Source organism: Myodes glareolus, chromosome 23, assembly GCF_982192425.1.
Source record: "Myodes glareolus chromosome 23, mMyoGla1.1, whole genome shotgun sequence".
Lineage (NCBI taxonomy): Eukaryota > Metazoa > Chordata > Mammalia > Rodentia > Cricetidae > Myodes > Myodes glareolus.
Window position 1 is genome coordinate 27,961,953 of NC_142048.1, and position 23,493 is coordinate 27,985,445.

The following is a 23,493-nucleotide window of genomic DNA, read 5'->3' on the forward strand; positions in this document are numbered from 1 at the left end:
GTTCTGTTGGTAGAATGCATACCAAGCAAGCGTGAAGCCCTGGGTTGGATCCTTAGTACCACGTAAGCTAGGCATGGTGGCATATGCCTGCAATCCCAGTACCCCAAAAGTAGAGGAAGGAAGAGCAGACAGAACTTCAAGGTCATCCTTGGCTACATAAAGTGACTGAGACCAGCCTGGGCTACATGAGACTTCATCTCATGTCTCCCCCTCAGGACTCCCACCAACTCGAGACTGAGTCAAGAACAAAGACCATGTTCCAGTGCAGAAATGGTTTCCTGAGACTTTAGAGCTACAAAACAGAAGAAATGCACACATCAAGGTACTTGTCGAACACGCCCGGCTGCGGATAAGTGGGGAAATCTTTGCTTAGGCTTCAGCTGCTGACTGCTGACATCAGCGGGGCTGGGGAAAGTTGTGGGCTGTTCATACACCCCAGAGAGTTCCACATGAGAGTCATAAAGATGTTAGAACAGACACAGGTGGGCAATGAACGTTTATTAAGGAGACTCAGAGCTCCCCAGAGCAGTGCTTCTGAACCGGTAGGTTTTGATCACTATGGCAAATTTCTATTTTCAAAACTATTTACATTCTAATTCATAGCAGTAGCAAAATTACAGTTATGAGGGGTGGGGCTGTGGTGGCGCATGCCTTTAATCCCAGCATTCCGGAGGCAGAGGCAGGCAGACCTCTGTGAGTTTGAGGCCAGCTTGTTCTACAGAGAGAGTTTCAGGATAGCCAGACTGTTACACAGAGAAACCGTCTTGCAAAACAAGACAAAAGAAAGGAAGGAAGGAAGGAAGGAAGGAGGGAGGGAGGGAGGGAGGGAGGGAGGGAGGGAGGGAGGGAGAGAGGGAAGGAAGGAAGGAAGGAAGGAAGGAAGGAAGGAAGGAAGGAAGGAAGGAAGGAAGGAAGGAGAGAAACTCCACTTTGGACTTCCTATACTCATTCTACTTCCTCCTTACTCTTTACTGTTTTCATGAAGTGGTGAAAATCTAGACAGCTTCCAACAGTGAAAGAAGGACCAAGGAAGTGACTTTAAACTTCTCTGGCTCAGAATGCTAGCAGGACGAAGCAGCTATGTGAGGGTCTGTGGAATGGTGGGAACAGAGGGAGAAGGTCCTACAGGAAGCCGGGAGCTGGGGGCTTGGGCTGGAGAGTCTGGTTCAGCCCTTTCCCCCTTTAGAGTCTCTTCCCTGGTGATAAAAATTAAAGATTCCAGTTGGGAAGTTTCAGCAAAATTAAGTAGATTCTGCCATGTTTTGTTTTGGGTTTTGGTTTGGTTTGTTTGTTTGTTTGGTTGGGTTATTTTTTTTTTTTTGATTTTTCGAGACAGGGTTTCTCTGTATCTTTTTTGGAGTCTGGAACTAGCTCTTACAGACCAGACTGGCCACAGAGATCCACCTGCCTCTGCCTCCTGAGTGCTGGGATTAAAGGCGAACACTAGCACCGCCTGGCATAGATTCTGCCACGTCTTAATATGGCATGTAGAGACACAGTTCAAGTACTGTTCTGTGTCCTAAGAAACAGAAGAGATGGCTAGTCATGATGACGTCATCACGGGTAACACTATAGTAGAGCTGAACAATCACATGGTTTGGATTACTTTACTTTGAATCAAGGAAAAACCACGTTAGAAATGCAATAATTCAGCTCGAAGGACGACTTGAAATGAACCCGCTTTGATAACTGCCACAGATCCTCAGCAGCCAGGAAGTCTGGGTGAGGCATTGGAGTTGACACCAAGGGGGAAATAGCCTTAAGTTTGCAAAATACACAGGCGAGCTCCATCTAGAAGCTAATTGCATCAATATGGTACTGAATGTCACTGCTGGGCAGGCAGCCTGAGCCACTAGCCGGGTGACCACCATGAGCCTCCTGCTAAGATGGCAGTCACCTGAAGTCTGCAAGGCAAAGGCCTCTGACATCAGTCAGTCTTCACATCTCTTGGACCACTCGGAGCTGTGCCAGCCAAAGTCCTTGAAATACCACCGCATGCATGTGGTTCAGCGTGTGCCTAGGTGGAGAGCATGGAAGGTGTTTTTAATTTGTGGAAATAGAGTTTGGTCTCTCTCATCTCCCTTCCCAGCTCTGCCCTCTTCTCTCACTCCTCCTCCCTCCCCGACTCCTTTCCCCTCCCCTCCCCTCCCCTCCCCCAAGTTTGACCTGGGCCTCTCCACAAAGCTTCTCATGGAGGGCGATAGCTGTGCCCAGGGTTAGTGTGTGCAGGAGGGTGGGGGGCATTCTGGAACAAACTTGGCTCAGGCCTGAAGCCACGGCAAGGCGTCCACAGGGTTGCAATTTTTCTTCTTGTTCCGTTCTTCCCTTCCAGAGGCCGAGGGAGTCCAGCGGGAGCCGCAGCGTGAGAAGGGGTCGATGAGACTGAAGGGGAACGCAGCACAATTCTAATCACAACCAGAGCTTCCCAGTCTCCCCCGGGGCTCCCATCTGGTCAGTGGTCAGTAGATCAGATCGGTCACCTGTGTGGTAAAATCTCCACAGCCGTCCCTTGACGTCTCCTCTGGGGTTTCTCAGGAGCTGGATGGCCCGAGCACTAGGTCATAAACATTGCCACTGGCAAAAGGAATAATGTCCAGCATCTCCTGAAGCCCTGGAAATGCCCCATGGAGGAGGAAGGATGATGTGGACCTTGGCTTCCCGCCATGCGCTGCCAGATCCACCGCCTGGGGCACCAAGCGGGGCTTGAGTTTCCCATGAAAGTTCCAGGGGAACAGGGGCTACAGGAGCCAGCCTGGCCTTCCGGGCACTGAAACCCCGCACTCCTGCTCAGTGGCATTTGTGACCTGTGTACCTCCCAATACTTCAGGGACTCCAGAAATGGCCTTAGGAAGGAAAGAAAACTTAGGAGTTAAATTTAACGTATCCCAATTCTATATTAAACAAATCAAACGAGTTTTCTCTCGGGAATTCAAAGGGACGCCTGGACTTGGCAAGTGACCCGACAACTGCGGATTCTGAAGGCTGTCCATTGTCACCCTCACTGTCTCCACTCCCTCAGCGTTAATTACTGAATTGGCCTAGACCAGTGGGTTATCCTCTGATGGTTTCTCCGTGCTGCGCACCATAGACACGTCTCTTTGAATCTGAGTGGATTCAGTGATGTCCACAGATCCTCGGCATTAGCAGTCACTATCAAATAGCTTTCCAAAGCGCCTGTACCATTTTACGTTTCTGCCATCACTGTGTGAAGGCTTCAACTTTCTAAGCCTTGCCAGTACACGGTGATCAGGTTTTCGATGTCGGCGTTCCCGGGTGTGTTCTGGGTGTGGCGCCATATCCTCACTAATCCAAGGTCATAAAGGCCTTCGCATCTTCTTCCAAAAGTTTTATAGTTTGGGTTTTATATTTGTCTATGTTTTATTATAAGTTAATTTTTGGATGGTGTAAAATTCAGAAGAAAGTTGTTTGCTTAAATGTAGGTAACCAGAGCCCCTGGTCTCCTGAAGACCTCATCTCCAGGGAATTACTTTGACCCTTTATCGAATCTGCTGTGTATATGTGAGGGGGTCTGCTTCTCATGCTACTCTTTTCCGGGGGTCTGTGGCTCTGTTTTTGGTCCACTCGATTTAGAGTGCTGTAGCTTTAGAATGATTTGAAAGCAGCCAGTGTTCGTTAGCTCCATGACTAAGTTCTGTTTTTCCAAAGATGTGAGCATTATTCTATGTTCCTTTTCTATGTGAATTGTATGAGCAACTTGTCAGTTTCTACCAGAAAAAAAAAAACAAGCAAACAAAAATGGCCTGTAGAAGTTTATTTGTTTCTTTATTTAGTCAATATTTTTTACCTTCCTAATTTAGGTGTCTTTTCCTCACCTCACTGCTTTGGCTAGAAGCACGACACCTGAATGAAAAGCATTTGCTCCAGGTCTTATGTAAAATCATTTAGTCTTGCCAGGTGGTGGTGGCGCACGCCTTTAATCCCTGCACTCAGTAGGCAGAGTGGATCTCTGTGAGTTCGAGGCCAGCCTGGTCTACAAGAGTTACAAAAGCTAGTTCCAGGACAGGCTCCAAAGCCATAGGGAAACCCTGTCTCGAAAAACCAAAAAAAGAAAAAAAAATTTAGTCTTTTCCATTAAACTCAATCTTAGCTATCAATTTTTCCCAAATACCCACAAATTATAAGGTGGAGAATGATCGAGTAAGATACCTAATATCAATCTGTGACCTCAAAATGCAAACACACGCATGCACACACACATGCACATGTACATGCATGCACACACATACATATGCACACACATGTGCACACTCATGCTCATGCAGACACACATGCACACTCATGTACACACACACACACAGACACACACACCTCACAGACCACATCAGGAAAAGAAAAAGTCTTGTATCATGTAGTCCTCTCTATGGTAAACAAATAATATAAAATGGGACAATAGTCTGTCTTCTTGGACTGTGGTCACTTCATATTTGACTCAGAACGGGCTTTTTTTTTCTAATTTCAGAAACTGTGAGTATTTTACATGGACACACCCCCCCGCTGACATTTAGAAAGGCTTCATATAGAACCAATTACTTAGAAAATGTGTAGCAGAATTCCCGAGGGACACATCTAGGTACCGTGTTTCTTCATAGGAATGTCTTGAACTACAAGTTCAGTTTATGGCCCAACTATCCACACTGCTACACTGCCTGCTTCTTCCTGGATGAGCTTCAGTAGTCCTTTCAGGGAACTGTCCTTTCTGTACAGGTTTGATTGGCAGGAGCTGCTTTGTAATCTCCTTTATTGTGCTGTGGCGTTTGTGGGCCAGCGGTGTTGTCTTCTCTCCAAACTTCTCTCCATTTATCATTTTCCTGGCTGTCAGCCAGTTTGACTGACCTCAGAGAAGGTTTCTTTCTCTGACTATCTATGCTATCTTTTTACTTTATTTTATGTGCTTTTATTTTTCATTGCTTATTATCCAGGCTGGCCAGGAACTCAGTATGTAGCCCAGGCTGGCCAGGAACTCAGTATGTAGCCCAGGCTGGCCTCAAACTCTGTGACAGTGAAGCCTGGATTGTGTTAGAGACCCCAAGGAGTTAGAAGCATCCAAGCCATGGGATATCTTTCAAGGGGAGCTACAGTCAGAGAGTAGAACCAACCCACGGGGGAGAAGTGTGCTGCGATCAGCAAAGCTGAAGGGTGGAACCTTCTAAGCCCTTTAATATGAGAAATAGAACTATAGGATTTGCACTTTGGCCTGCTGGGTTTCGGTCTTGCTTTGCTCCAGGATCTCCTCACTATGCCCTATTCCTCCTTTTTGGACTAGTGATGTATATTTCGTGCCATTGTATGTTGGGAGTGTGTAATTTGCTTTCTGACTTTCCAGGGTATACAATTAAGAGATTGCCTTAAATCTCAGAAGAAACTTTGGATCTTGGGCCTTTACACTGTGTTGAGACTGTGAAAGACTATGGGAACTTTTGAAGTTGGACTAAATGCATTTTGCATTATGATATGGCCACAAGCCTATGAGGGTGTGGGGAATGGAATGTGGTATTTGATTGAGAATGGTCCCATAGGTCTATATGTTTTAATACTTGGTTCCCAGTTGGTGGAACTGTTTGGGAAAGATTAGGGGGTGTGGCTCCTTGGAGAAGGTGTGTCACTGATGGTGGACTTTAAGGTTTCAAAAGTCCACACCATCCCTAGTTAGCTCTCTCTCTCTCTCTCTCTCTCTCTCTCTCTCTGATTTCTCCTTGCAGATAAGGATGTGAACTCTCAGCTACCGCTCCAGTGCCATGCCTGGCTCCCTGTTGTCAGGTTCCCTGCCATGATGGTGGTGGCCTTACTCTCTGAAACTGTATTAAACTGATTCATCTACAAATCACCTTGGTTATGGTATCTCATCACAGCAACAGAAAAATACTAAGACAGTAGCCTTTCAAAACTGGGGTAGAGATCTTTAAATATCTAATGATTGGTTTGTTTATTTATCCTGAGAAATATATTCATTCTGAACTATCACACACATGCAATTTATCTCTCTAGAGATACAGAAATGGGAGAGGTCTCGTGTAACCCACTGCATCAAACTCAATATATAATTATGTAGACAAAGTTGCCCTTGAAATTCTGGTCCTCCTGGCTCTACCTTTTGAAGGCTGGAATTACAGACTCCTGCTACCACTCAGTGCTGGAGACTGAGTTCAGCTCTCACATGGTCAGCAAACACTACCAACTGAGCTGCTCTACAGGCCCAGCCTCATATTTCACACACTTTGAGATTCTGTATTTGGATGTATAATGTTTATGATTGTTATAGTCTCTTGAATCAGCGTTGCCTTTATAAAATGATCTTCTTTTTATACTAGATTTTAAATTTCTGTTAGGTCTTCTTCTGTTTTTCCCACTTTCAGTCTATTTATACCTTCACATTCAAAGTGCATTGCTTATGGGGCACATACTCGACACTTTCATTTTTCTAATTATGATGGCGGTGGTAGTATGTGTGTGTGTATGTGTGTGTGTGTATTCTGGGGAATATGGCATGGCATACACATGGAAGTCAGAGGAGAGCTTTGCAATGTTCGTTCTCCTTCCCCTTTTAGGTGGTTCTGGGGATGGAACTCTGGCTGTCAGGGTAGTCCAGCAATCGCCTTTACCCGTGGCCCCATATCCCAGGCCCAATTTATTTTGAATTAACTCTTTTGTTCACTCTTTGGAGGCTGTACTTACATGTTCTAATGTATGCTTAATATTTGTGTAATATTTTTAACTTTTATTGAAAACAGAAAATTGCATTGAGAATAGTTGCATGCGATCTCCCTCTAGTGGTCACAATGAATAATGTAGCGAATTACTTGACAGCTGTGTTAATTTCTTAGTATTTGATGTTTACCGCAGCTGGACATGCAGAAAGACCATGTGCATATTAAGGAACTAATAATAATTACAGTGTCATTATATTTGTTGAGTAATTCAGAAACAGTGCTTTGCATAAGATAGCCATAGTAAATAGTACAAGTCATTGCTTCAAGGACATCCCTTCCAAGACACACAGAAAGCACAAGATGGAGACCGGCATTGTGGCACGCACCTTTAATTCCAGCACTTAGGAGGCAGAGGCAGGTGATCTCTGTGAGTTCAAGGCCAGCCTGGTTACATAGTGAGTTCCAGGACAGCCAGAGGTACACAAGGAGTCCCTGTCTCAAAACAAAATGACAACAAAGAAAGCATAAGGCATTCGAAATGGAGAGGCAAAATATGTGTCATCACGTCCCCCTTAACATCCTTCAAATTTTGTCAAAATAAAGACAAAAAAGATCAGTGGTCATGGGAAGTAGAAGTGAGTCCAATCTCATTATTTAGAAGAAGCATCAACTTAGATATTTTTAAAGGAGAATATAGTGGTTTGCAGAGGACACACAGAATGCCTGAGTCAAAAGGAAAAAGATCAACCAAAGCAAGGGAAAGCTGGGATTGATTTCCCAGGTCAGTGGGAAAGAACTCTAAGACATTTTCACTGGTGTCAATAAAAAAGGGCACACAATGTAATGACAAAATATTAAGTCCACCCAAAAGATATAAAAACTCATATCTCACGTGGCTCCAGATCTACACAAATCTTGGAATGTGTAAGGAGGTGCTGGACTGATGACTCGGTGCTTAAAAGCAGTCACCACTCTTGCGGAGGACCTGGGTTCGGTTCCCAGCACCCACATGGTGACTCACAACCATCTGTAACTCCAGTTCCAGGGATCCAGGACACTCTTCTGATGTCTGAGAGCACCAGGCACGTACAAAGTACACACGCATGCAGATAAACACTCATTCACATAAAATAAAAAGCAGCAAATCTTTTTTTAGAGGTAAGAAAAATTTGAAAGAAAACCAAAGAGAAATTGATGAAAGTGTCACAGTGGACATAGATGGTGGGCTCTAGTCACTTTATTAGTACCGAGAATTGTTTTTCCCACTGAGACAGTGTCTCATTCACCCCAGGCTGGCCAGGATCTTGCTCTGTAGCTGAGAATGACCCTAAACTCCGGATCCTCTTGCTGTTATCCCTGGATTGTTAAGATTAAAGAAGTTTGCGGTTTATTGCAGGTAGATAAAGTTGAGAACCTATAGGCTAGAAGTTGAAGTAGAATATTCCCCCATGATTTTTTTTCAGAAAATATGCTACAAACCTGTTAGGTTCAGGGTCCCATGTAGTTTATGCATGAAAACAGCAGCTTGTGGTTTTGCTTATGTACCTTACCCATTTAATAGAAATGTCTAGGCTGGAGCTTCCAAGAGAAAGCTGCCCTGACTACTCCTCTCCCAATTCTCTGTGTCTGCCTCTGTCTCATCCTCAGGAAAATGCTACCACGGGAAAGAATATTGGTTCTCAAACTCAGCTGTGAAAGGCAACTTAATTTCAATTCGAAATCTCATTCTGCCAGCTTCATGCCTTGCCTTTTTCTCTCCTGTGTTCCAATGGGGTGACATTTACAGTCCAGGGATTTCTATAGTGCTGACTCTGGGGCGGGGGGGAGGAAAGGGGAGAGGGGAGAGGGGACGTGGGGGGGGGGCGGAGAGCACCACATGGTCTGGATCTCTGTCTGTCCCTGCTGCCAGGTCCTCAGGTCTCATCAAGGTCACTTCTGACACTTCCCTTACTTCTGGGCACCAGGCTCTTCTGGCCAACTGGTGTCCTTGGATACCAAGTGTTACACTGTTGCTTCTGCCAATATGCTGGGACAGGTGAAACTTTACGGGGCCACCCAGGGCCCAGCACACCAGCAGACTACACAGCAGGTGCCCAGATTTTACTCCTCTGAGCTCCTCCTGTTCCTGGATGCCCTCCATGGGGCTGCATTAAATCGGAACTACAACACCAGCCAGTCGTTTCAACTCCCCCCTGCTGTCTTGCTGCCTCCCTTGCGTGGGGCAGACCACAAAGCCCTTCTTTCTCAAAGACCCCCATCATGATTTTTTTTCTCCTTCTATCCAGGTCAGGAAAATCTTTACATAAACGTTGGACAGGCAGGTGGACAGGAAACTTTGGTTTCCCTTTGATATCCTATGATATGTTTATTGTTTATAAATGGATTTTCCCTTTTTTAAAAAAAATCATGCCAATAGTAGACTCTACTCTGATTTCTGAGTAGTTTTTTATTTCCGCTTCAGTGATACAATTTGTCTTGTTGGTTGTATGAACAATGTCTCCCAAAGCAAAGAAATCATGTGAAGATACTAAGAACCTTTACAAACAAGACCAAATCAGAGAAACCCTGTCTCAAAAAAAGCAAACAAAAAACAAAACAAAACAAAACCAAAAAAACCAAACAAGACCAAATTGTTGTTCTTCGGTTAAAAAAAATGATCTGTGATATCATGTGTTAAATATTTGTTTATAATATCAAGAATAGAATATTTTGTATGAAACACTGAACACTGGAGGAGCCAGTTCAAAATGCACTTGGAAAATCAGTCCAGTCAGATCTAACCGACTTTAGCCACAAGTGTCAGCAAAACCAGAAGATGTTTGCAGGAAAGGTGTCATTGTAAGATCAACCAAGCCGGAAATTCTAAATACAGTTGTCTTGGATAGAGGAAGGAGAGGTCCTGAGACCCGACAGAAAAGGGAAACTGGAAATGTATCTTGAGGAAGTGCGGTCTGCCTGTGGGGTGGATTGATGTCTGGGGCTGAATAGCATCCATACTTCCTTGCCTCAAGCAATCCATGGTCAGCCTGACTCGGTTTCTACAGAAAGCAGAAAGCCCTTTGAGAGCACTTTCTTTCATGAGCGTTTCCAATTATTTAGGAGCTTCCCTGCCTTTCCTTCACCCCAGCTACAAATTATACTCCAGTTTCTCCTAACAGAATCTTTCTTCTTCTTTCTTTTCCCCCCAGAAACATTTCATAGGACATTGAATACAGAAGTTGTGGGAGCAGGAGAGATGGCTTAGCTGTTAAAGACATGTACTGCTTCTGGGTGTTTTCCAACACCTATGTCAGGGAGCCCATAATCACCTACACCTCAGTTCCAGGGTATCTGACACCTTCTTCTGGTCCCCGAGGGCACCTACACTAACATTTGCACATGCTGAATCCCCCAACACACACACACACACACAAACACACACACACTTTAAAACTAAAAACATAAATATTTAGGGAAGCACAGAGCGGGCTCAGTGGTCAGGAGAGCTGGCTACTCTCTCACAAGACCTGAATTTGGTTCCCAGCACCAATTTTTTTTTTAGATACTCAAGACACAAAGATAATTTATTGTACACACACCAGTGTTTCCGATTGCATGTTCACCTGCACACCATGTATGTGATGAGTGCCAGAGGGGGCCTGAAAAAGGTTAATGCCATTTTTTTTTCTTAATTGAAGTTACAGCTACCATGTGGGTGCTGAGACTTGAACCTGTGTCCTCTGGAAGATCAGCCAGTGTTCTTTACAGCTGATCCATCTCCAGCCCCTAAAGATAATCCTTGCAAGAGTTAGAAAGTGAAGGTCACGCAAAGAGCTAACACTTAGCAGATTCTGTCTACAAAGCCGGCACTGGTGAAGGTGTCAGGAAAACAAATTCTTAGAGCAAAGCCCTCTAATGAATCTATTCTACAAACGCACTGGAGAGTCATGCAATGCTGGCTGCATTCGATGCAATCCAGGGCCACAAGTCTGCGGTTGGTGGTTCACAACCTCCTCGGACTCCAGTGCCAGGATCTGATAGCCGCTTTTGTTCTCCAAGCACACACACACACACACACACACACACACACACACACACACACACGGCATATACATACAAAGATACATAAATAAAAGTAAAATAAATCAAGAACACAAGTTGTCACTGTAGCACATTAAATGTAACCCACCCCAGAGCACACCCAGAGTCTCTATTTGGATTCTTGTCATACTACACTTGTAGGAAACACTGGCTGACGCCATCCCTGCTATGGGCTCCTCTCCCAGCAGTGACAGCCTTCTGAGATCCGTGCCATCAGCGTCCTATGGAGGGTTTGGGAACTAGAAGCAACACTCAGTAATACTGATAGGAAGATGCCTTTAATCCCAGCACTCGGGAGGCAGAGGCAGGCGGATCTCTATGAGTTACAGGCCAGCCTGGGCTACAAGAGCTAGTTCCAGGACAGGCTTCAAAGTGACAGAGAAAAACAAAAAAGAAAGAAAGAAAGAAAGAAAGAAAGAAAGAAAGAAAGGAAGGAAGGAAGAAAGGAAGGAAGAAAGAGAAAAGGTGGATGAATGGAATGGGAACTGATTTATGCCATTTCAATTCTGAGGGAGAAGAGTATGACAAAAGTGAATTCACAGGGGAATTGACCAACATAGAGTGAAAATTTTCTGTAACTACTGAATTTTAATAATAATAATAATAATAATAATAATAATAATAATAATGAAGAGGAAGAAGAAGGAGGAGGAGGAGAAGAAGAAGAAGAAGAAGAAGGAGAAGAAGAAGAAGAAGAGGAGGAGGAGGAGGAGGAGAAGGATGGGGGACAGGGGCTGGTGAGATGACTCAGCTGTTAAAAGTAGTTACTGCTCTTCCAGAGGACCTGGGTCCAATTCCCAGGACCTACACCAGGCAGCTTACAGCTATTTGTAACTCTAGTTGTTGCACACATGTGGTACATATGAACTCATGCAGCCACACACATATACACATAAATAAAAGTAAACCTCTAAAAAGATAATTATCGTGGTTTCAACTGAAGTATTCCGGTAGACACTTGTGATTTCTAAGTTGTGTGTTTCATGTGGGAGCCCTTAAGTGGGGACGTTACATGTAGATAATTACAGAACTTTCTTTACGGTATATGATTTATGAGAATCCTGGAAAGATGTTCATTTGTTTGTTTTGCCTAGAGCAGTGTGACTGTGACCTACCTTTGGTCTTCATTCAGCAACTCAAGCATAGTCCTATACAGTCAAAACAGAATTTGACTGTTGAGAAAGTCTAGTCTGTAAAGTGCTTGCCTTGCAAGCATGGCCTGAATTTGATTCCCAGACTCTCCCCCCCCCCTTTTTTTAAAGGTGGCCCATTTTTAATCTGGTGCTGGGAAATCAGAGACAGGTAGATCCCTTGGGCTCACTTGCAAGCCAGTTTAGCCTGCTTGGCCATCTTGGCCACTGAAAGACCATGTGACAAGAGAGAAAAAAATGGTCGATGCACCCGAGGAATGTCACCCAAGCGTGTCCTTTGTGCACACGCACGAATGCATAAGTACATAATTACATATTTTAATTGTCTTTGCTTTATGCTAAAATTGACTGTGTCGAGCCGTCTGCTTCCTGGCGGCTGGAGAGGCACGCTGGCTCCCAGGCATTGTGTTTGCACCGCCACCAAATTCGTGGGTGCTTTTCTTTTTTCGGTGGACCTTTCCTGGTCTCAGATTCCAATTTGGTAAAAGGGGATTTAATTCTGTAAAATTTTGGATTAAAAAGAAGTTCCAGAAGTCAGTTCAATACCTCATTGTCTCTTCTCCTGATCACGCCGCCTGGCCCCTGGTATACTGTGAGTTAAGAAAGCTCGTCTTCCTATTATCTAGATGCTTGCACCATTCTGTCGCTGGCAGAGCAACACCGAGCACTGGGGCAGGCTGGGAGACACATGTTCTGCCCTCTTCATTCTCTCCTGCCCTGTGTAAGTGATACCCGAGTCTTGTGATCACAGGCTGCTCATGCTGCTGAGGGCATCTGAGGCCTCCCTTTCCTGAGAAAATCCACCGACAGGGAGGACACGGCTGGGTTTTTTGCGTAGGATTCCAGCTCTGCTCTTCCTCTGTACCAGGACAAATGGAGGGCCAAGGAGAAACGTGGTATCTCAGAAAACAGCAAAAAATCTGATGAAAGCAACTAAATGCAACCATGCGAACGGGGATGATTGTCAATTTAAATGTCTGTTCAATTTTTTCTAGTGCTGTTTTAGTACTTGAACAGCTGGTAGTAAAAAGCCCAGACATATTAGTTGGTAAGACTTTTTATCTCTTAAGTGTTTGTAGTTTTGTTTTTATTTGGTCAAAGAACATCAATGAAGGGAATAAATCGTAAAAATTTCATTAATTTTAATCCATTGCATAACTTAGTATTTGACAAACCAGAATTAGTCTGATGACAAATAATAGAGTGAAGGAAATACCGACTTAAGAATTACTGTCAGAGGCAGCCGAGATGGCTCAGCCGTTAAGAGCCTGGCTGCTCTGCCAGAGAACTCAGGTTCCAGTCCCCTTGCAACCAGGTATAACTCCAGGGAAATCTGACGCCCTCTTCTGCTTTTCTTTGGCATTGCATGCATGTGGTGCACAGAGATCCACAGATACACATAAAAAATCTATAATTATTATTTTTTAAAAATCAATGTTCGGATATCCAAGAATGGTACAGAGAAAAGTGAAATTGGACCCATATATCTTCATCATAATGTTTTTCGTCTTTTTTTCTTAAAATAGAATCTTATCATGTAGCCCTGAGTTGCCTGGGATTTGCTAGGTGGAACGGGCTGGTCTTTGGAACTCACAGTGACATGCCTGCCTTTACCTCCCACATGCTGGAATTAAAAGTATGTACCATCAGGTCCAAACATGTGTTAGACACCCTAAAAATAACTGAAAATGGTTTTCTCCAAAGTAGGAGAAAACATACTCGTATACCTATGAAGAGTCAACAATCCATTTTTAGAAAATATTATCATAATAACATAACATAAATAATATTTGTAATATATTTATAATAGTAATTCATTTTAGTTAAATAAATAACCCTGATAGAAAAATATAAAACAAAAATCCAATGAGAAATAAAATGAAAAATTATTCAACATATCATTGTCTTAATTGTTAAAATAAATACTCTGCTCTTGTGCCAGTGGTCAAGGAAGACTAAAAATCTGCTCCCCACAAAAAAAAAGGAAAATTCTGCCAAGTTAAAATGTATCTATAGCATATACATAATTTTACCACAAACTCATGAAAGGCCACTAACAACTGGAAGATGTTCTTTCTAGGCCAATGTTGGAGGAGGATTTGTGAGAAAGAAGACCACATTTTATTAGTGGTTAGCTCAATTTCTCAAGTAATTTATTTTATTGTGTGTGTGTGTGTGTGTGTGTGTGTGTGTGTGTGTTTGTAGTGGTGGTGGGTCAGAGGACAACTTTCAGGTGTCTCCTTCCACCATGTTGGGCCTGGGGATCAAACTCGGGTCATCAGGTTTGGCCTGAGACATCTAAGAGGCCCAAGAATTGAATACATAGCAAACGCTACAAAATTTTTAAAATATTCAATGTATCCATCTTAATTTGGGATCATTTGAGAAGGAAACAAAGAGGAAACGCAAGAGTGTTTAAATAGCAACATTGAAGCCGGGCGGTGGTGGCGCACGCCTTTAATACCAGCACTCGGAGGCAGAGGCAGGCGGATCTCATCTCTGTGAGTTCGAGGCCAGCCTGGTCTACAAAAGCTAGTTCCAGGACAGGCTCCAAAGCCACAGAGAAACTCTGTCTCAAAAAAACCAAAAAAAAAAAAACAACAAACAAACAGACAAACAAATAGCAACATTGTTTTTCACATTACCAATAAGCAACATCTCTACTGAGCTGGTGCCTACCTAGAGTTTCACCCCTAAGGATTGGTGTTCAGGGTACTAGAAAGTACACTGTGTGTGCTACCAAAGGGTAAACATTAACCCAGCTATACACCCTTTGATCTACGTGGGGACCCCTCCCCCAGCTATGCTAAATGCAATAGTGGCACAAAGCTTGTGGGACTAACCAATCAGTATCTAATGTGATTTAAACTCCCCACCCCCACTCCAGGGTTGGACTGCCCTTCTCCCAGCTTCCCTTCCCTATATAATCCAGCCTCTTAGGTTACCTGACCCTTTTCCTTTACTCTTTACCATCCTGACCTCTTAGTCTGACTCACCGCCCCCCTCCACGTGGCCCAGCTCAGGGTCATATTCACTCTGGACTCTCCCAGATGACCACGCCTCCGGCTATGCTCTCCCTTTATCTACACTAACCCATTTCCTCCACCAAACCTAGGAACAGCCATATCTTCTTTTTTTTTTTATTTCCGTTCAATTATATTACAGTTTCTGATTTTGTGTTTTTATGGGAGTCCTGTGCATGCAAACATGCGTGTTTCTGTGTCTATATGTGTTTCTTGTGCTTTTTCTTTGACTCTTTTTCTTATGTTTGTCCTGTTCCTGTTTGTTTTTATCTTTTCTTATTGTGTTTTTATGTTATTCCTTATATGACTGTTTTCTAATGAAAGATGGAAATTGTGTGGACCTGGATGGCAGTGGGGGAGAAACTGGGAAAAGTAAGGGGAGGGAAAACCATAATTAGAATAAATTGGATGAACAAAATCTATTTTCAGTGAAAGAAAAGGACTGCAACTTTACTTTCACCCTTAATAAATAGAACAATTATATGTGTCATAGATAAATTAATTAAATTAGCAACAGCTCCAATACATAACTGAAAGGAAAATGCCTTCAGTTATTGCTCAATATTGATAGGCCAGAATGCAGAGGATACACAATTATAATTATGACTAATATGTGGATTATATTGTACATGGAAATTGCTATGTGAAAGTGACCAACACGCAGAACTGTAAGGTCCTTGGAGGTGGTCCTGGGTTCTACTTATGGTGTCTTTAGAGGCCACATTTCCTGGTATACAATGATTACTCACCTAGCTAAGGGAACACATAGATGCCTCTTGTGTTTGTCTGTCTCTGTCTTCTTTGACCTCCAGCAACATTGTAATAAGTCCTAGCCCGCATAGGGTTCACCTCATTTCCCCCAATTCCAACCTGCCCTAAATCAAATAAATACATCACCTATGTGCTTCTGACACTGCACTGAAGGGTTCACCTTGTTTCCCCCAATTCCAACCTGCCCCAACTGCAAATAAATTCATCACCTGTGCGCTCCAGATATCCTGCTAGTGACCTCTGCTCTACTAAGTCTTTAGACTCTGAGTGACACACAGCTGCAGCTCAATCAACACCTACCCCGAAGTCGCATGGATCAGCAAACATTTAAAAAGATGAGTAAGCTTTGTCAAATGTCCAAAGGAAGATTAGCAAATGTGGGAAAAGACAGAGTAAGGGGCTTGGGGTTTAAAAAGCAAATTGTACTTATTCTCGAGGAAGGGCCAGCAGTATGGAAAAATCTGCACGGTTATATTTGAACGGTCTTAAAAAAAAAAGAGGTAAAGGAGACTAAATTTCACATCCATATATTTAAAAAATTAACTGCAATCGCTTTCCCGGAATTAGATAGCGCCTGGGCTCCCCAACCTCAAGCTACCTATTACAAAGGCAAACACAGCCAAGAATTCGACCTTCCCAGGCTGAGGGCTCCGATCCTCAGGAAGCAGCAGCCAGTCAACTGGAACCATTCTGCCCAGAGTATGGTTGAGAGTCCATTAAGAGCAAAGCGCTCCTTCAAAGCCCTTCAGAGGCGGGTCTACAGAATTCCGGGTGCTGAGAGATGGATAAGAGAGGATAAAAGGGGAGTCTTGTTCTTAGGAGTCCTCTGGCTCGGATGTCGGTGTGACAGGCTGAGTTAACAGAAAACTACACATCCACAGTCATTGCCAAAACAGTATCCAGCTAGCGGCCCTGCTTTCCGCTTTTTCTGATGGCGCCGAGTGCCGGCTGCATAAATATTTCCTAGCAGATTGAATGGTTCAAGGATTGAATGGAGGGAAGTCGGAGACAGGAACTGGCCCGACATTATGAGGCAATCGCCGCATAAAAAGATGTTAGCATGCATTTGGGAGGAGCGTAATTTATTTGCAGGAACGCAGAGCTCTGCAGAGGACCAAATCCAGACAGCGAGCTCTAGTTGGGAACGCCCTGACAAGGAGGAAGGGGTGGCAGTCTGAAATCTCTTGGCCAGGAACACAGCCGTGCAAGATCGAGGTCAAAGAGAGCTTCGCTTGAGGTACCGGGCCCCCTCTCTGTCCCCGGCTCTGCCCCAGGCTAAACCCTCTTGAGCTATAAATACAACGGCCCGCGTGCGGCAGAGACACGGTGTTCCCTCGGCTCGCTGGGACAGATAACATGAATTTGCCCTTTAAATGTCCCAAGCTGCAGGCACAGCCCCCCAACCCAGCCCTAGCTCCCGGAAGTGTCTTCGCCCCCAATGCCCTCTGCAAAGGAGGGGGGGGGATGGAGAGGGGCTGTCCAGACACCTGCCCAGCCAATGCGCGCTGCGCGCTTGCCGGGGTCCCTCCTCCTCTCGCGAGACGCCGAGCCGGGGATATAAGGAGGGCTGCGGTCAGGCGGGTGGCCCCTTAGCGTCGCGCAGGGACGGAGACGAGGTGGCGGTGCCTGGCTGGGCGTAGGCAACAGCAAGAGAGCGGCTCCTTGCAGGCTGTGTGCGCCCGGCTGTCAGCATGGGGGATCAGGCTTTGAGCTTCGTTAAGGATTTCCTGGCAGGTGGCATCGCCGCCGCCGTCTCCAAGACCGCGGTCGCCCCGATCGAGAGGGTCAAACTGCTGCTGCAGGTAAGGGACGGCTGGTGGCGCGGGCGGCGAGGGTGCGGGCGGGGCGCAGGGATGCGGGCGGGGCGCGGGGATGCTGCTGCGGTGTGGGCGCGCGCCCGCGGCGCTGCGGCAAATCTGTGCTAGGCCCCAAACCCGGGGCCTACACGAAGGGGAAGGTGCCCTCTACGCAGATACAGGTCCGGCGTCAGTAGCAGATTCCTGGTGTCGGGTGGCACCCGCGTTGGGGTGTCTATATATGGAAACCCACCCGAAGCTGGTCTACCTCGAGCCAGATCCTGAGCCTGGTCCTGCAGCGGCATTTCACCCGAGGCCTCCTTGGCCGGCCTCATCCTTCGGCCGCAGCCTTTACACCTTCTTATCTGCACCCACCCTTTACAATAGAAGCATCAGATTAATCATTGACTGGAGATCACACTGTGTCGCGTGCGCTGCGCAATAGCCCGACCTTGATTTCATCCATCATTTATTACGAATTCTTTGCCCTTATTTCACGGATGGAGACTCTGAGGCAGAGATTCTTGTAGTAATTTTCAGGATAAATTCAGATCGCCTTAGCCATCCTGTCCCCATATCATTTTCTCCCAATCTGGACATCAAAGGGCGTCATCATGGGGTCCATCCCAAAGGCAAATGCTGTTCGCTGGGGAATAGCCATTTGGGAGTCTGAACGATCAACAATAAAAAAATGCCGCGACAGATTGGCCACAGCTGTAATCGATTACCTGGATAATCTGCTTGAAAATTTTCAGGCTCTAGAGCCTGACGAGCATGCTCACATCATCAGAGCGCCTACTGCTCGGCCTCCTCTCCTCAAAGGACATTAGCGAGAACTGCAGAATTGTCACGGAGCCGAGGGAGGGATCTTTATCCATTTATATTTCCCATAAGCCTGCAGGGAAATTTTTTTAGTTTTTCCCTCAGATGCCTTGCTAATGAATAGAATTTGGATTGTTTTTTAGCTTAGCCAAATAACTAACATTTATTGATATTTCCTTGATACTGTTTGATTTCCTGATACATTAAAAAAATTAAAGTTCTTTTTTATCTCTTGGGGAGGAAAAGAGGAGGATCCTGGGGATAGCAGTGTTCGTCTATACATCTGCAATCCCAGCAGTTGGTAGGCTAACACAAGATTTGAGTTCCGGGCTACATTGGATGACCCTATCTTTTTAGAAAAAACAAAAACAAACAAAATTAGGCAGAAAATTGAAGGAGTACAAATCTTTTTTCCCTTCTGTCTTCCCTTTCTTTCTGTCTTCTGTCACCCACCCCCAATTAGGTCCAGCATGCCAGCAAACAGATCAGTGCAGAGAAACAGTACAAGGGTATCATTGATTGTGTCGTGAGAATCCCGAAGGAGCAGGGCTTTCTCTCCTTCTGGAGGGGTAACCTGGCCAATGTGATCCGGTACTTCCCCACCCAAGCTCTCAACTTCGCCTTCAAGGACAAGTACAAGCAGATCTTCCTAGGGGGCGTGGATCGGCATAAGCAGTTCTGGCGCTACTTCGCCGGTAACCTGGCTTCCGGTGGGGCAGCTGGTGCCACCTCCCTCTGCTTTGTCTACCCGCTGGACTTTGCTAGGACCAGGCTGGCTGCCGACGTGGGCAAGGGATCTGCCCAGCGTGAGTTCAGTGGGCTAGGCGACTGTCTCAGCAAGATCTTCAAGTCTGATGGCGTAAAGGGTCTCTACCAGGGTTTCAGTGTCTCCGTCCAAGGCATCATCATTTACAGAGCTGCCTACTTCGGAGTCTATGATACTGCCAAGGGTGAGAGAGGGGCTTTGAAGTGGAAGATGTTGGGAGGGGGTGTGGAGAGAGGATTCTGTAGGACCTATAGTTCCTCAAAGACCTTTGTGCTGGGTAGTCTTTTTCTCATCTCGGAGCCGAGTTCTGAGGAGTTGATGTGACGTAGTTTGGGTAAATCAATAACCAACGGAACCTCTGTGTCCTCTACTGATATTTCCTGTGGCTTTGAGCTAGTCAGGATGCAGAGCTGTCCCAGCACAGCTGTCTAGTTGAACTAGACGGGAACTCCGTGTCAACGGAGCTGTAGCTTCCCTGATTGGTTGGCTACCTGGTTGCATGGAAGGGTTCCCTGGGCGGAGAGGAGCTGGTTCTTGTGGAAGGGTAGCTGGGTAGCACATGGCGTTGGGTCAGTAGCCTTGTCTTCCCCTCCACCTGCTTTTTTACCAAGCTGATGAGAAAAACACCTGATAGCCATTTGCTTCTTGGCTCTGCTCACAGGGATGCTGCCGGACCCCAAGAATGTGCACATTATCGTGAGCTGGATGATTGCCCAGAGTGTGACGGCGGTTGCAGGGCTGGTGTCCTATCCGTTTGACACTGTCCGTCGTAGGATGATGATGCAGTCTGGCCGGAAAGGGGGTAAGCATGGCGTGAACTCTCCTGATGTGAATCTTAGGCTTTGCCCCTGGGGACCACTCTTAAATGCCAGCAGTCCTCGTATTTCTAAATTGAATGGCAAAATTACTCAGTAAGGATTTAGGAAGCCGAGACTATAATTTCCCCTTTAGCTTTCCCTTCAGGGATTTTTTTTTCCTTTTTGTTAAAGAGATTGTAAGAATATAGACAAGGTATTTAGAGTTGGCCTTAGGCATCTAGCATTACATAGACCTCAGGTCCTTTTTTCCTATAGCCTGGGTGCCTAAGCAAGGGCATAGATTAGCTGTTCACTTAAAATTAGTGCTTCCCTTGTAGTTATTGGAAGTATGAATAAGAAAGAGGATGTTTTAACTGGATGAGAAGTGGCCTGAAGTAGTCTGCTTTGTTAGTTTTAGCTTCCATAGGTAAAGGAATGAAAAGAAGAGAACAAAACCACCAAATGTGAGGGGATTTTGTATAACCCAGCAGTCATACCTTTTCATTTTTCTTACATAACCTTGGGCAGTGTAATCCGAGACTGGAGCTAATTTGTTCATCTACAAAAAGTCATCCACAGAGTGTAGCAGTAGTACTCCTTCCCCACGTTGCCTTCAAATTTTAGTCTGACAGTGTGTAACTTGGTTGTTTGATTGCTCCAGTTTTTACTTCGCTAATCTTGAGTTTGAGGAATTAGGGATATTAGAAGATAGCCTGACAGTTCTGCAAGGAAGAGGTCTCGTTGACTATTGCAAAGGTGGGGATTGATGACCCATAACATGGTGCATGAGGTCTTTGAGGAGAAAGGAACCCTTATTCACATTTGTCTCCACAGCTGACATTATGTACACGGGGACACTTGACTGCTGGAGGAAGATTGCAAAAGATGAAGGAGCCAATGCTTTCTTCAAAGGTGCCTGGTCCAATGTACTGAGAGGCATGGGTGGTGCTTTTGTATTGGTATTGTATGATGAGATCAAAAAATATGTCTAATTAAAACTCAAGTTCACTGGCTCCCAGTGGGCTTGGTTCCCAAGTTCACAGATCCATTGTGTGGTTTAACAGACTATTCTTAAGGAAATAAAAAGACAGATCTTGGATAAAACCAGACCATCATGAATACCTCGGAAAAATGCTTCATTGAGTATTCATTAAACCACAAATGTATTTTGTATTTATTTTACATTTAGACTCCCACAACAAACAGAAGATAGCTTATCATGCTTGTTCAATTAACTGAAGAACTAATAATGACAGCAAAAGTAACCAAATGTGAATCATTAATAAAGACTACTCAATACATTTTATCTCCCTGAACTCCTTAAGTGCTAACATAAAACATTAACGCATATTTTCTAGCAAGATGCATTTGGCAGTGAGTCTCCTGTATGCATGCCCTCTTGAAATAGCTGTTTTTCAAACATAAGTAGGCCATGTATTATCTTGCTACACTGTTGCCGAAGACTCGAAAGTGGCAACATGAACAGCTTCCATGGCCACTGTGCCCTTGCACGGTCTTAGGAACCTTGAGCCTCTGCTAAGCTTTTCAGAGAAGTAAGAATTGTGCATGCTGAGGAAGCCCTGTTTTTTTAGTTTCTGTACAGATTCCTTTTACCTACAAGTGGACAGTCTTCACTGAAGAACAGTTGTCTTAGTTTGGGCTGGAATGACAAAGTGCCACACACTGGCTAGGTTCATAAAACAATAAATATACTTCTTACGGGTCTGAAACCTCAGAGTCCCTGAGGATCAACTCTGGTGAAAGCCACCTGACTTCGAGAATCTTCTTGGTGGGAAGAGAGCGAGAGAGCTCTCTGGAGCCCCCTTTGAAAGTTATTGATCACAGTGACAAAGGCACCATGCTGTGATCTGATTTCTTCCTAAAGGATCTGTCTTCTAATAGTGTCTGTCATTTTGAGGGCTAGGAGTTGAATTCCAGGGAGTGGGACACATGGACCATTCAGTTCTTGGTGTCAGTTATGAAGCTAGTATTTAATGCCTGGGAGGCTCTGAAAGTGAACCTACCCTGAAGCTTAAGTGGGGAAGAAGATGAAATAATCTTGTTATGTAGGTTGGCGCTGTAAACCTTGGTTGGGAATAAGCAGAAGTAGGGGGGTGAGCGGGAGAGGGCGATCATAGGCTCGGACCTTGAAAGAAAGTAACTAGGTCTCGGTATACAAAGTATCTGCTTGTACTTTCTGTACAGCTTAAGAATTAGGAGAAAGACCTATTTGAAGGGCTTGACTTTCAGGGATTTGTGAGCAAGAGACAAGCATTTCAAGGGTGGGGGACAACAGTAGAGATATGGTTCAAGGTTAAAAGTCTGGGTTTGGTTCCCAGCACCCACATGGAGACCCAAGGGATCACACACGCTTTCTGGTTTCCCCAGGTCTTAGGCATATACAAGTGTTGCACAAGCTGGCGTGCAGGCTAAACACACACATACATAAAATTGTTAGAAATTTCAAGTGGGGAAATGAGTGCATCTGGACCAGGAAAAGAGCAGTAAATAAATTTCCAATTTGTGTCCAGTGTGCAGGAAATGTTCACAGATTGGGCGCAAAGTTTGGAAAGACAGCAAATGTCTGCTTTGTGTTTCCTGATAAAGAGCTTGGTGTTGTGCTACCCGGGCCTCTGGGTGCAACACTGGCTGCCTTGCTTTTGCCAGAGCAACCAAGGTGTGTGTGTGTGTTCCATATCCATAGTTACTTCTAATTTCAGGCTAGATGTCTAGATGGATGGAAAAGTCTAAAAAGACTCAATCCTGTCTCCCAAGGACAAGGAACAAACAGTGCTGCTAGCGGCCTTCCAGATACATCACTTTGCATTCTAGAATATTAATGATGAAATGATGTTTCTGGCAGATAAAAGCAGCACAAGCTAGTAGGAAAAACTAGCTTTGTATTTCATATCTAAAACTAGGGCTTTCCCAAACCTAAGGGTTTAGACTAACAGGCCACGAATGTAATTGGGAACGAAGAGGAGGTCATCACAGCCCAACCAAGAGCCGAATTGTTTCCATCCCCCCTACACCCCCTTTGCATGCAAGGGGGAGCAGAGTGGAGGAACTGGCTGCCTGTTAAACTGCACATTAGCCACGTCATCTGCAGTATGCACATGACCCAAGTGCTGGCTTTCGGGATTTCTCCTGCCTGTTGAAGTTAAATCCAGCGCTCTTTGCCCCAGAGTCCTGCTGAGCTGGCCCTACTACAGCTACTTCACTCAACAAGAATTTACTAGAAGGAAGCAAGTGACGTCACTGTACAAAGCTCTCAAAGTCTAAAGGTCTGGAAAAGGGGATCACACTAAAGTGGAAACCTAGAATTCCATGCCAGACTCTTAAAATCCCACCTCTGGGAATCTTTGCCAAAGCCATAACTGTAGACATAGCTCTTAGGAGACAAAGTATAAAATCTTCTAGAGGGAGGTGCTTGCTGCCAAACCAGAAGACCTGAGTGTAATCCCTGGGACTCCCAAGGTAGGAGAAAACTGACTCTTAGACGTTGTCCTTGGACTTGATCATATGTGCACTATGGCACACACATGTCATGCCCCAAAATTAAAAAAAAAAAACACAGAGATGGCCCACAGACTCAAGAGTCTCCATTACAGATTCAAAA

At 44.9% G+C, this 23,493-nt stretch overlaps 1 protein-coding gene across 1 annotated transcript; it reads left to right on the forward strand.

The window, feature by feature from the left end:
- Positions 1–17,270: 17,270 nt before the first annotated feature.
- Slc25a4 (solute carrier family 25 member 4) lies at positions 17,271–21,006 on the forward strand. The gene is made up of 4 exons (XM_048455605.3): positions 17,271–17,495; positions 18,775–19,261; positions 19,739–19,879; positions 20,709–21,006. Exons 1-4 carry the CDS (start codon positions 17,385–17,387, stop codon positions 20,864–20,866), a joined length of 897 nt encoding a protein of 298 aa, XP_048311562.1. The 5' UTR covers positions 17,271–17,384; the 3' UTR covers positions 20,867–21,006.
- The last annotated feature ends 2,487 nt before the right edge of the window (positions 21,007–23,493 follow it).

Coding starts and splice junctions, on each gene's coding strand:
- Slc25a4 (XM_048455605.3), top strand. CDS start 17,385: ATGGGGGATCAGGCTTTGAGCTTCGTTAAGGATTTCCTGGCAGGTGGC. Junction 17,496..18,774: donor GGGTCAAACTGCTGCTGCAG/GTAAGGGACGGC, acceptor ACCCCCAATTAG/GTCCAGCATGCCAGCAAACA. Junction 19,880..20,708: donor GCAGTCTGGCCGGAAAGGGG/GTAAGCATGGCG, acceptor TTGTCTCCACAG/CTGACATTATGTACACGGGG.